Here is a 13,446-nt window from a genome sequence, read left to right on the forward strand (position 1 = left end):
TGCCCACGGAGGACGCCAGCGAGATGGGCCGGAGGTTATCCGCGTGCGGCGGCTTCCGCGGCTTGGGAATCAGGATGGTTTTGGCTGCCTTCCACAGCTTTGGCAGCGCGCCCGCTCTACAGCACTTCTTGAAGTGTTTTGCGAGGTTCTCAATCGAGCCGTCGTCGAGGTTCTTGAGCGCCTTGTTCGTCACGAGGTCCAGGCCGGCTGCCGACCGGCTGTTAAGGTCGTGCAGCGCCGCGCGTACCTCCTCGACGTCGATGTCACGATCGAGCTTCACGTTAGGCAGGCCGCCGTACGGCGCGTGTTGTTCGGTAGGTGTAGTCGGCAGGTATTTGTCGGTAATGCTCCTGGTGACTTCGTCGGCGCCGTGTACCGAGACCGCCCGATGTATGAGCTTGGCGAGTCCGTCCCTTTGGCGCGACTTGGTCTTGGTTTCATCGAGCAGGTGCCTCAGCAGGTTGCACGTCTTCCCGCTGTGCATCTTCCCGTCTACCGCGTTGCAGATCTCGTTTCACTGAACCTACCCGCAGCTGTGAGGCGCCAAACAGCTGCGGGTAGCTCCTGGCATCAACAAGCTCACTTCTCCAGCGGCGGCTACACAAAGATGGAGGTTGTACTTTCTGTGCAATTTTTCGTGGAGACCCAGCAGCTATAAACTATTTCATCAAGATAGGGAAGCTTTCATTTGAGGCTAAAACAACTGCTTGTTAGTGACTTCATATTTCGGTTCTACACTTTCATGGCGTCTCTTCCGCGTGTAGTTGCCCTGATTTTTGCTAACGGGCGCAAGTATGGCGAAGCTATCTCTACTCTTCATTTCACACTTAAAACAATTGAAGGCCTTGCTATTGGTGTTTGAACAGTGTCGAATTCATGTCAAGCAGGTGTAGTAACGTCTACAACAGTTCAATCGCAGCTGCATGCTGTCATACTAAACGGCCGCAAAGTTTTTTATGACAGGTAGGTTGGCTCAGGATTTCCTTGACAGCCTATTTTCTGTCATCAGAACGGAATTCCCTCTGCCAAACGCGTATCATTTCAAAAACGCGCTCAATATTGCGTATTTGAGCCAGTTCCATAATGTACCGAAGAGCACCAGGTATGACATTGATGGCAGTGCCTACTTGGTTAATTTTCTATCGGCAGAAGTCAGAAAATTGCAAGAGGAAGCTGAGAGCCTCGCGAATGACGACGCTACCCGAGGATGGGCAGAAGGAACACAGTCGAGAAACGAGTGACTAATATCCTTGCCACTATTCGCTCGCAGTTGCTATACAAGGGAATAGGAAAAATATGAAGTGAGAAGACAAGGTAATGCCGCTACTGTAGACACGACAGCGGTTGCGGGCAAACGGGATATTAAGTTCAAGGTGCAGTACAGTACGTTTTTGATATTTGACGGCACTACAGAAACGGTCACACGTCAAATCAACACTTATTTGCCCGCCGGGGTAGCTTTGTGGCTATGGCTTTGCTCGAAGTCACCGATTAGATACCGCCTGCGGCGGCCGCATTTTGAAGGGTCGAACTAAAAAAAACGCTCGTGCAATTACACTTCGGGACACGTTAAAGAACACCACGGTGTCAAAATTAATCCGGAGTCCACCACTACGGCGTGCCTCATAATGCGATTGTGATTTCGCCACGTACAGTCGCATAATTCAAGTAAATGTTAACACTTCTAGCTACCACGATGCGATGTGTCGTGTGAGACAATGTTAATGCTAACATTCCCGGAGGCTGTGAATAAGGCCGAACAACAACACCTCAAGCAAGCCCGTCTGACTGTGTGTTCTGTGTACTACACAGTCAATAAATAGTGGAGCAAGCAAGGTAACGTTTAGCTTCAAGTCATCAGTCTCGTGTTGTACTAAACGTTGAAGAAATGAAATATGCGCCGTGAACATTACCCCTAATTGTCGTCGATTAAAGCAAACAGTATAGAAATCTTCGCTGACATCAATTCCTACAGTGGGTGGGATCTACATAAATTCTTTAGTGGGAATTTCCTTTTCGAAGTAAGTTGTGCCCAGAGCTTTTTACCTTTAGATTAAAACACCTTCTTTAAACAGCTTGTTCAGCGCTCTTCTAAGCCTGTTCACGCACACACCTTCATATCAAACTGTTGATCAGTTTATATGTTTGATAGTACATTCTTTTTCTAGCTTCTGTCAGGAAAGAGCTTTTGCAAAGGAGAAAAAAAATTTCAAGGATACATAAATTAATAGCTCTTACTTGTTGAAATTCCAACAGCGGCACTGTATATGCCCACGGCACCAAGCGTTTGCTGCAAAAGAGGTTATTTCGTGTTATCTCCAAAGTTCGGTGGAGTGCGTTCAACTTCTGCCTGTAGTAGGTGAAAAAAAATGAGCATGTTGCGGCAGGAAACATGACTTTCAAGTCGGGAAGAGAATGCTTAATATCTTGACACAGAAACTCAGCGTGCCGTATTTACCAAGATAAAAGAAGGCTGCAACAAATTTCACTTCAATGGCGCGCGTGACATAGCGGTACCTAACGGCAAATCCACTTTGGCTGATGCATTGAAGCTGAAGTATTTCCGATGCAAGAGCAGGAAAAAAACTCTTCCATGGGGCACATACCACTATGGCCTTACCCACAGGCCAATAGCTATCACAAACTTTTGTGTTAGCGGGAACAGTTTACATGAGCCCATGAGAAGTGAGTCGAGCCGGTTTGTCGGGCTGTAATTGGCACGTAAAGCTCACGTCAACGCTAGCTGATTGGGTTGAACGAACGTCGAGTCGGGATGAGTTATCCCAAGTGCACGGGGTTGGTGGACCCAGCTCTATCTGTTTTTACAACGTTCATGTAAACGTGGACGGGTCGGCCCAGCCAGTGCTGAGACTTGCCCAGAACCACTGAAACGTCACCAATTATACGCCGCCAGCGGCAGTGGTTATCAGGACAAGGAAAAGACAAGCACCGCGCAGTGCTACCTCATCGTAGCGATAAGACCCATGAGTTCTTGCATAAACCTATACACGTGGTCACGTTGAGGTCGTTCAACCCGATTTCTAACTCGAGCCCCTGCGTTCTGTTCATGGAAACTCAGCCTATGACAAGTGACCTTCGACTTGTTAATGTTGTTGATGCAAGCCTTGATGGGACAAGGACGTCATTCATGTCGTGACAAAGCACTTCCCCTTTTCGCGCAGCAAATTAAATGCTGAAAGAAGTTCCGAATGTACGGTGTTTCATTATATTAGCCTGTCTGGCGTTTCCTTGGACGTGTCCTTAATCTAGCATCACAAATGACAAGTGTTCAATTGAATGGAAACACGACCTACGGGTCCTTGTTTATGGCAAACACACGTATGTACATATACAACCAAAAAAAAAGACTGGAAAGCAGAAGCCATTAAATATTACCGCAGCCTTCCACATCGAAGGTACGAAAAAATTTCGCAAGGGTGAGGGTGTGGGAGGGTTATTATCCATGGCATATTCTTGACAGTAATACACCCCGGAATGAGTGAAAAAAAAGCAAAATATGAGGAAAGCACTGGCCGGCTCTTCCTTTTCTCGTGCTTATTCTTATGTTGCATTTTCCCCCCTCAGTCATTCTCAGATACACTAATGTCAAGAATTTGTCGCTAACATTTCTACTTAATGATGCCGATGAAGCGAAAGGTGAAGTACGTGGCGCAACCAAATAAGTGCGGAAGACGTAGCTTTTGCTTTAGTCAAACTACTTACGCTCAGGACAAAGTAGACAATACAGGCAGTGATGCCAACCTTGTTGTCGAAACGGAGACGGAGGTACTGCACATCAAAAAGAAATGAAACTTAAGTTCAAATACAGCGAATAAGGTTATAACGTTATCGAGCTGAATACGCGAATATATCTGAGTGATCTATTAGGTAGAAGCTCAAATGCCAACGACACCCCGATAAGAAACAAAAACTTCTCATTCGATGTAGTCAACTGCCTTTGCTCCAACTGAAATTAAAACTTATTTTGAGCATCTGATATGCACAGGGCCGTGGGAAAAAAGCCCCGTTGCGGCTTCGACCGGAATCACGAACCGTACATATGGTACATATGGCAAGTACAGCAGCAACAACAGGGATAATGCTAACACAAATAATAAATCTAATGTAGTCCGTCAGTGGGCAAAACAATATTCTTGGATGTGCAGCATATATAACTTTAAGTACCAAAGGACGATAAACATGGCACACGGTGTGTTACCATTAAAAAGCAGCTGACGATTATACAATACAGCAAGAAACAATAGGCACAATATCAACAGGAAATCTATACTGTACGAGAGCCTGACGCTAACAGTGGCGGAGTCACCCCAGATCAGGCACGTACCCAAGGGGGGGCCCGGCCCCCCCCCCCGAAATTACGACGCCTAACCCCCCCCCCCCCTTCCCCGCCCACGCCACCACTTCTGACACACAATCCTTAAACGCCGCGAAATCAATGTTGAGACGACAGCTATTCGGCGGTCAACATTCTGTTGCCTTTTTCACTCCTTTTTAATGGCGACAGTTATCGGAGTCGCCTGTGATATGAAGGCCAGTTTCCTCATCAATTCGATGCCCGCGCGATTAACTCGAGATGCATTCAGTTGTCACCATCTATTCAAAGGTCACGCGCATCGTTTTTGCTTCGTTAGTTCAACCTTCTTCGTCTAGACTGACCCAGGGACCAGGAAAGGGATTCAGTTCGTGGTCAGCTGGTCTGTACGCAGGTGGAACGAGTTGCGGCCCGAGAAAATGCCAGTTGTGTTTAACTTTTCTTTTTGTTTCATTATTTCCTCGAGTGACGGCTCGCGCGACGCTGACAGCTTCTCGCAACTGTATACACCTGATATGGGTTAGATAAGGTGGAAAATAAAGTAATGCCAGGCAGCGTCCATCATCAAACCCTGCAATAACCCTTAAACTCATAGGCAATATGACTGTCACCCATTAACTCGTCTGGTGTTTCCCTCATTGTACAGCACTTTTCGTGCTAAATTCGCTACTAGAATGAATTGTCTCAAGGAGTTTAGAAATTAAGCGATCTACTAAGGGAGAGGGCCGAGACAACAGCCAAACAGGAAGGAAAAGCGAAAATTAAAAAATTTAGCGATTATTTACGAAAATATTTGTGGATCAAATATCTTTATTTAAAAAGAAAACAGAGAAAACGCCGCGGGAAGTGGAGGACAATTCCGTGTGTTCTGAATGACGTTTGTACAGTTATCATTAGAGCCGCCTAACGTAGCCACTTGTCTGCTGTGCTTATATAGGTGTTTTCTAAGCTTCCGCGGTGGGCGCAGTACGTCTAGAATCGCAGCTTCCTGCTTCATGCGCGGTTGTATGCGATTGGCGGCCACGTATCGTTACGTAACTTCCCAAATAACCATACGAGTCGGTTGTGGCACTTGTTAGAGCAGTAAACGAGGGATCCAAAAAAACTGTGATTCTTTCGCAAATATATATTTCTCTATAATTCTTCCAGATCTAATTCAAGAAACGCTACTATAGTCGGATACAAATTCAGTCTCCAATGAAGCCCCGCCCACGCCCTCATAACCGCCAGCCACTGTTCCTCCTCGAGGCTGCAAATAATTCATACTTCAAACTTTTTCTGTTACCCAAATAAGGCGGTAACTATGAAAATAAAATTATTAGCGCGTAATTTTATACCTTTACCCCCGCCTATTATAGTGGAATGGTGAATGCCTAATTCTTTAGTGAACTGAAATAAAGTGCTTGCTTCGCTGCAACTATGCACTATATTGTCAAATTTCACTTCAGTTAGCAGTGAAGTTTCATGAGTAAAGCGGGTGCAGCAGTGAAATGAACTGCACCGCAGACTTTTGAAGACTCCATACATCTTGTCCATGTCTGTTGCACACCTCATTGCTTCTGCCGATGAAAACACTCTTCAAGAACAGCAGACGCTCCGGAGGTATCAAGTACGACGCTATTTTTAAAAGGCCGCATGACGACGATTTTGTTTGCTTCTGTGATTGGCTGGCGGAGTAACACAAGTCCGCGCGGTCCGTGTGCCTTTGTTGCAAACTGTATTGTTTTTTTAAGTTCTATTCTACGAAGGTAATCTTTATTTTACGTAAATGATATTACGCGACACTAAAAAACGACACGGACGTGAGAGAAGACGACACACCAAGCGCAATATATTAGTGTCGCGCAATATCATTTAAGTAATGGATTACCAACTTGCCCGGAATGCTGCTCTCTTTATTTTACGCTTTTGCTTCTTTACTTGTTCTTCGCAGTGTTCTTTCTGCGCTTCTTTCCTGCGGAAGTCCATTTGACGTGGTTCTATGTTTGCCAAGTAAAGCAAAGGTGTATCGCACAGGCGTACGTGTAAAATACCCCTTATTTCATTTATCTGATGTGGGTTTACGCGTTTTTATTTTGAATGGTGAGCGTATTTACATTTGTATTAGTAAAGGTACCCCCCTCCTCAATTACATAGAAAAGTTGAAACCATGAAGCAATCTCACACAAAAATATTAAAGCATACTCAACTTCATTTGACAGCTACATAGCGCGAAGCATGCTTGCTTTAACCGGGAAAGGTTCTTATGCATGATACGCTGTTCTGCAGTGAACTAATTGCGTTTTCGAGACGTGTCGCGAACGTTTTTGCGAACCGGTATTCCATACCCAGTGGCCCCAATGGCGTATGACCAGCGACACATATCAATGGGAACGCCCCACATTTCCAAGTTAAGCAGGTTGGCACCATAGATATTTATTGAAGATCTGCACACATGTGGTGCACACGCCTAAAGGCACATACCCAGGGGCTCTAGTGGTACACAGCCAATGGCGCCTACTCAGTGGCGCGAATGGCGCATACCCAAGTTGGCGTCAGATGAGGTCATTAAAAAGCGTCTCTTACGCGGTGGGTGGCCGGTACTAAGTGGCACATATCCACGGGATTGGCCCACATTTACTAAAAAAATTTGCATGCTCTATGAAGTTTGCCCAGTTTTCGGTATGTCTGTCCGTACATCTATCTCCCTGTCAGATTGTCCACGTCTAGCCTCTCTTCCGCCAACTTAGGCCACACGGTAGTCCGTGATCTATAGAGTAGAATATACGGCTGGCAGCGCTAAATATGTTGCAATCCAGGCGTTGCTTGTGCTTTGGCCCCTGATAATGTAACACTGCGGACGCACCGCCCTTGAAAGAACCTTTTTCAGCCGAGCTTGGGTCACTCGGTATGTGACGTTGGGTTTTAAGCTCTTTGAGGCAAACTGGATCACTAGGCATGTGCCACTGTTCAGTGACGCAAAGTTCGCAGAACCCGTCTCCCGATGTCTGTCGATGGTAATGCGTTCAGCATTTAATCAATTTACCACACAACGCATTGCCTCCGTCGAAATGGGTTATGTATTAGGCGTGTAGTGCAGTGGGATTGACATTTTGCGCTTCCCTAAGATAGACCGGCGCCCTCTAGCGCCACCACTGCGAATTCTGCGCGTGACGACCGAAATGCATGGTGCACCATTGCGTGCGAATGCTAAGGCCGCGTCATGCAGCTCTTCTTCTCTCGTGCTACCCAGTCCCGCATCTGCAGCTACCCATGGCGGCGTTAAAGAGGTCCGTTGAAGACGAGCACGTATGTGCACATTCTCACATGTACAGTGAGGTTGATGAGTAACGTTGCGACATAATCAGTAACGGTGACATTAATTGTGAAATGGATTCTCCCTAAATTTTTTGGGGCGCACTGCTTTCGGTTTCAGCCGAAATTTGCAGGTTGAACCACCTCTGGAACCGGCCCTCAGTTTTGCACTGCACTACATTCACGAACCGCCACACATTTATACACCACTATCTTGGGTTTAGCCCACATTTTTAGACTGCAGTGTCATCGCAATGGGCTCACAAAAACTACCAGATAGTCGCCGTATTGTAGATTTAGAAAACCAAATTAAATTGTGGGTTTTTCCGGGCCAAGAGAAAGATCTGATTATAAGGCACGCCTTAGTGGGGGACTCCGGATTAATTTTGAGCACCTGCGGTTCTTTAACCTGCACCGAAACACTTAAGCACCGAAACCACTAAGCAACCGCGGCGGGTGGTTTCAGAAAACTCGATTGACTTCCGCAGGATGGCTTCCCATATTAAAACGGTAAATAGCCATAACCGGGGTTCTCCAGCACGCTAGTTTACCCAAGCTAAACGGCAAAAACACGCCTGACTTTGTGTAGGTAATTGGATAAGTGTGCGCGAAATATAGCTGGTTTAACCAAGGCGAGATTTATGAATATACGATTAACGATTTAGTTTTGAAGTACTACTTGAAAAGTCATTTCTGGTTATGCCTCTGTGACTTGGCTTTACCAATACTACGCAGTACGCAGCTGGAATGGTTATTGCTTCTGTAGTATGAATGAATGGGGCGATGTGACTGCCCTAAGGAACATTAAAACATAGCACGAGCTGGGTTTTTCTCTGTTATGTGCAATTTATGTATATTTGTGAGAAATGTCGTGCCTTAAATCAGGTGACGGTTGTTTATGTCGGATAGAGTAAAGTTTATAAATTAGAACGTTCACTGTTTTAAGCACCGAGAAACGCACTGTAAACAGAATACACGAACACCTAGATGTGCTTGGTTATTCAATTTTGACCTAAACAATCTGTTCTCCCAAAATTTCACCTATGCAATAAATGTATGACGGAGAAATCTATCTCTCAGCCTTTCTAAACAAGGCTCTAGATAATATTGCCACCATTTCTTTTAGTGAGACATGGCGTTCTACATTACACATAAATAGCAATTGAATGACTGAAATTTACAAATGAATGACACTCGAGTACCTTGAAGGCAAGGCGATTAAATGTCACCTAATTTACAGATGTTACCACCAATTTCTTCCAAATTTGAAAGAGACTATGGGTGGTGTTGTCGGGCGATCACTTCCGGAGGGAGTTTCATTACCGCGAGATTTCGCGTAACTTGGCACTGGATGCGTTAACGTATGCGTCTGACTGCGGACTTGCGCGTGCGAAGATAGCCAGCGTTTTGCGTTTATTTAACGCCAAAGTCGAGGTTGTTTTGTGTATTAAAACACGTTGGCGGGCTAGTTGGTTTACACCATGATAGAGTGTTCCAGGGATAGTTTGTTCAAATCCATAGAGTGATGATGACCATGCCTTGGACAGGTGTACGGTTCATCGACTTTCAGCACTGAATGTTCCTTTTTTACTGTCCCATTTGTTTCCGCTCTTACGGTGTATATCTATAGTTGCGTTCGAAAATAAAATCTATAGTTGAAAATAGCGCTGTCTCTGTGTATCTATTTCGTTTTGCATCCTCGTCCTATAATGATTTTCGGAGTTTCATTTTTCTGCAATAACCGGAGTTTATCGGAGCTTTTTTCTACGCACGGCGCAATAAAATTTGCAGTTCCTTGCCCTGTTTTAAACCGTATTCCCCATTTAATTCTACCTAGGTCATAAAACAATCCTTGACTTCAAACCCAAAGTGAGTTAGTACGCCAAATGGAATTTTTTTTTTATTTAGAGTTAACATTTACAATAGCTGAAGCGTTAGTCGGCGTTACAATTTACACAAGAATCTACACCCACATTTTCAACTGTAGTAACCACTAAATATGGCGGGCTATTGCTAATGAACGTAATGGTACACAAAGAATACTGTTTCAACTTTGGCACTGGATATAGCAAAACCTATTACATCAATCGTAGGAAATGAAAGGACAAGCCACTCTTAGAAATAAGCTCGTCAGAAAACTGAGGTCTCAGCTCTTTCTTGAACAGTATGCCACTGATGTTCTAAGAGCTGTTTTTATCATAAAGATGATGGTATGACCAGTCCACGGCAGAAAATAGCTACCCATATGTGTGGAACGCTGCTGACAGTTATGCCTGCATTTTTGGGTTCGCGATCTGGACAGTGTAACACAACGACCCGTGCATCAAAATTCATTAGGAAGGTTACACCACACGCGCCGAGTACACTTTTCTGCAGCAGCAGCGTAATGCTCTTGCACGCTGTTAACGACTTCGCAGTCCTTTTCCTCATCTCTAGTGCAAAGCATGTTGTCGACGTCCACGCAAAGGTATAGTGGAAGATGCGTCATTCTGTCTACTTGGCGCCGTCTGCAAACATATATCACGCAAAAACGAAGGGTGAACATCTAGCTCCTTAGGTGCTGAAAACAGTTCGTTTCGAGTGTTCAAGTAACTTGAGCTTCACGAAGAGGTTATGGGAGGAGTGTGTTGTAGCAAGGAATTCTGGCCTTGGAAAATCAGAGCCTTAGAATTCAGTTTTTTGGATTGTTCTGACTCGTAAAATTTCAACGTAAGGTGCCTTTTGAATTTTATCGCAATATGTTGTAAACATCAGAATGCCACTGATGTAACCCCACGTCCACTTTCTGATGACAGCTTCTAGGAAATTAGGTATCAATAAAAATTGACGTAAATTAGGCGTAAGTGTATTTATAATTTCATTTAGCAGCAATCTCTCCAGCGGTAAATAACAATAGGACACTGAATGCCCATGAATTTATCTTAAAAAATTCCTTTTTTTCTGTGTGTTTTAGTTTGTCTAAGGAAATAATTGTTATAATAGAAATATTTGCATATTCACACAGGAAAACATGTATTCACATATGTGTGACTTTTCCGTCCCATCGGTCATTATTTTCTCTGCAATGGTATACAATTCGACTTAAAACTTCCTTTTCTGTCTTTTTTTTTACCGCGTGGAGTTCCTTGTTTCGCTTTACCAAAGCCACTGTTAGGCAGAGTTCAACTTATTGATGAATAAATCAGGTCAGCCTTCGCAGTTTCTATTGTTTCGATGTCTAGTCATTGTTCTAAATTATTTGGTTTGGTGTTTGTATCACTTTATGTGATGACTCTGCACCCTCACTACAAAAGAAAGAGAGGGAGGGCAAAAATAAATGGGAATGGTGTGAACAGTACTTGCCCGCCATGTCTGAACGTTACACGCAGGCCCACTTGCGCCCAATTAGCGAGCGTAAAAACAGGCCTAAGGCACACCACTGTAACCTTAGTTTTGCGTACTTCATCTCATTTTTTAGTTTTTTATGTTCTACGAGTTACCTGAAATATTGAGGCCACCCTGAGCCCGTAGAGCAAAGGCACTGCTACGGTGACTGTCAGCGCCACTGCAACTACGGTGCCAGCCACAACCCAGATTGAGTGAAAGCCATATGCGTAGTAGTGACCCACGAAGCCCACCACGTTGACGCCATTCGCCACTGACGCCACAACTGAAACGGCCAGGGCGGCAGCTGGAAGGCTTTTACCACCCAGAAAAGTCTCCTCCTCTTCGTACGCGCCGCTGCCATCTGTCGATATTGACTGAAACGAAGCAAAGAATTCCGGGGATTAGGCGGAAACAAGCACAGACTAAGTGTATATGCAAGATCCTAATGACGGCGTCACCAAGAAAAATTGGCCACTTCAATGAGGCGTTGTCAGCTTTGGCTGCATTTTTTTTCCCTGCACAACTGCACTGTGCTTGAAATTCTCACGTGATCTTGTGCGAGGAGCGGTTATGGTAACTAATAACGATGCTCGGCCTGCGTCTTCTCTAGTAATCAAAAGCATCTGTATGTTTTCACCAATTTGTTACTGCTAATTACCGGAGTCGCCTCGTTGAGTATCGCTAATTATACATTTCTTGTTAGGTTTATTTGAATTAAGCAAAAAATAGTGATGTATTATGAATTCTTTCGGAATATGGAACAGAAAGCTCGCATTTATCAAAGAAGGAGGGTGGTATAAGCAATGAGAATGCAGCAAGGTTGAATTGATATGAATTCTGGGATTTACGTGCCAAAACTGCGATTCAATTATGAGGCACGCCGTGGTGGGGCACTGCGGAATAATTTTGACCACCAGGGTATCTGTAACGTGCCCCGATTGCACAGGGCACGGACATTTCTGCATTTCGCCTTCATCGAAATGCCGCCGCCGTGGCAGGTGAATGCGGCAGATAACTTTACCTCATCCACACACTCGCCAACGCTACAGTTATTCAGTAATAACAAAAGTAGGTAAATATGCAGTAAAGTAAGCTATGAAGAATTTAGACCTGAACGTTTTGCTCTTGCAAAAGATAAAAGCGACAACAGTTGCGCTAAGATGATGTTCTAACGGTTGGCGGTTAGGTTTAAAAGTTCACAAAAATCACAAAGAAACGCAGCAGCTTGCATGAATTACCGGTATGATCTAAGTGGCAAACGAAAGCGGCCGGATGGTGGGTATTCATGATTTCGGATTATGCAAAACTGCAACTAAGAAGAACGCACACCGCCCACAGGACGGCCGGTTATCTACTAAGCACGTTTTGCAATAAGTATGGTTGGAATGTGTTAACTCATCTGAACTTGCTTCTTTAGAATAGCATGAACATCGGCGGATCCCATGCTTATGCGAAAATCGGTAATAAGCGAAGCTTTCGAATATGTATGCGCAGATGGCAAAGAAAATGTTATTTAAACATAGCGCTAAAGACCGGAATGCTTGCAGAAAATTATAAAAAGGAGGAGTTATCTTGAACAAATGAAACGCTCATGAAACAAGGGCGAATTAGCGTTTAAGCAAACGCAACGCGATCAGATGAGTCTAACGTTATGATGCAAATATTTTCAAGCACCGTCAGTTGGATGACATGGTCCGTATTCATATTTAAGTTCCAACCATAGAAAAATACGCAACAAAAGGCGAAGAAAACACAGCGGACAAGAGGCTTGAAGTTTATCATGGAATGAGGGTGATACGTATGTCTAGCGTCATGTTTTATTGCGTTGATTATATATCTTCTTAATATATGAGTTTTCCGCGGAGTTTGCGCAATCCACACAATACTTTGAAAACTTGTATTTTTTTCTCGTATATTTCTTGCATGCGGCTTCAATATAATTCAGCTGATAGTGTAGCGTTTGTCAAGCCTGTTTCCTATGTTCTTTCTTGTGTCTCTTCACACTGCTTCGAACTTCTTGAAATGAAAATATTTAGATGCATCAGCGACCTCTAATTAATGGCAACAGAAAGTCACAAATGCACAAGGCCGCTAAGAAATGACTTATGCTGCGAACTTGTGCACTTCGCTGTCTTGTGTACATGTCTGCTACGCCCTCTGTACCTCGCTATTGGCGGCAATGGGATGACAACGATACAATGACTACCGCATTATCCCGATGGAACCTCGACATTTTGACAAACACATTTATTTGTACACAATGTGCATTCTAAAAATTAAATTAAGGTGTTTTACGTGCCAAAACCACTTTCTCATTCTGAGGCACGCCGTAGTGGAGGATTGGGGAAATTTCGACAACCTGGGGTTCCTTTACGTGCACCTAAATCTAAGTACAGGGGTGTTTTCGCATTTCGCCCCAACCTTAATGCGGCTGCCGTGGCCGGGATTCATTT

General features: G+C 44.4%; 1 protein-coding gene across 1 annotated transcript in view; it reads right to left on the minus strand.

The window, feature by feature from the left end:
- LOC142590282 (sodium-coupled monocarboxylate transporter 2-like) overlaps nt 1-13,446 on the minus strand; it is a 42,589-nt gene that overhangs the window by 26,664 nt on the left and 2,479 nt on the right. Inside the window, exons 3-5 of the mRNA XM_075702273.1 lie at nt 11,107-11,367; nt 3,724-3,789; nt 2,239-2,290 (exon numbers count right to left, since the gene is read on the minus strand). Of these exons, the coding sequence (XP_075558388.1) occupies nt 2,239-2,290; nt 3,724-3,789; nt 11,107-11,367 (379 nt within the window). The remainder of the gene's footprint in view (nt 1-2,238; nt 2,291-3,723; nt 3,790-11,106; nt 11,368-13,446) is intronic.

The sequence above is a fragment of the Dermacentor variabilis genome, chromosome 8 (genome assembly GCF_050947875.1).
Source record: "Dermacentor variabilis isolate Ectoservices chromosome 8, ASM5094787v1, whole genome shotgun sequence".
Classification (NCBI taxonomy): domain Eukaryota; kingdom Metazoa; phylum Arthropoda; class Arachnida; order Ixodida; family Ixodidae; genus Dermacentor; species Dermacentor variabilis.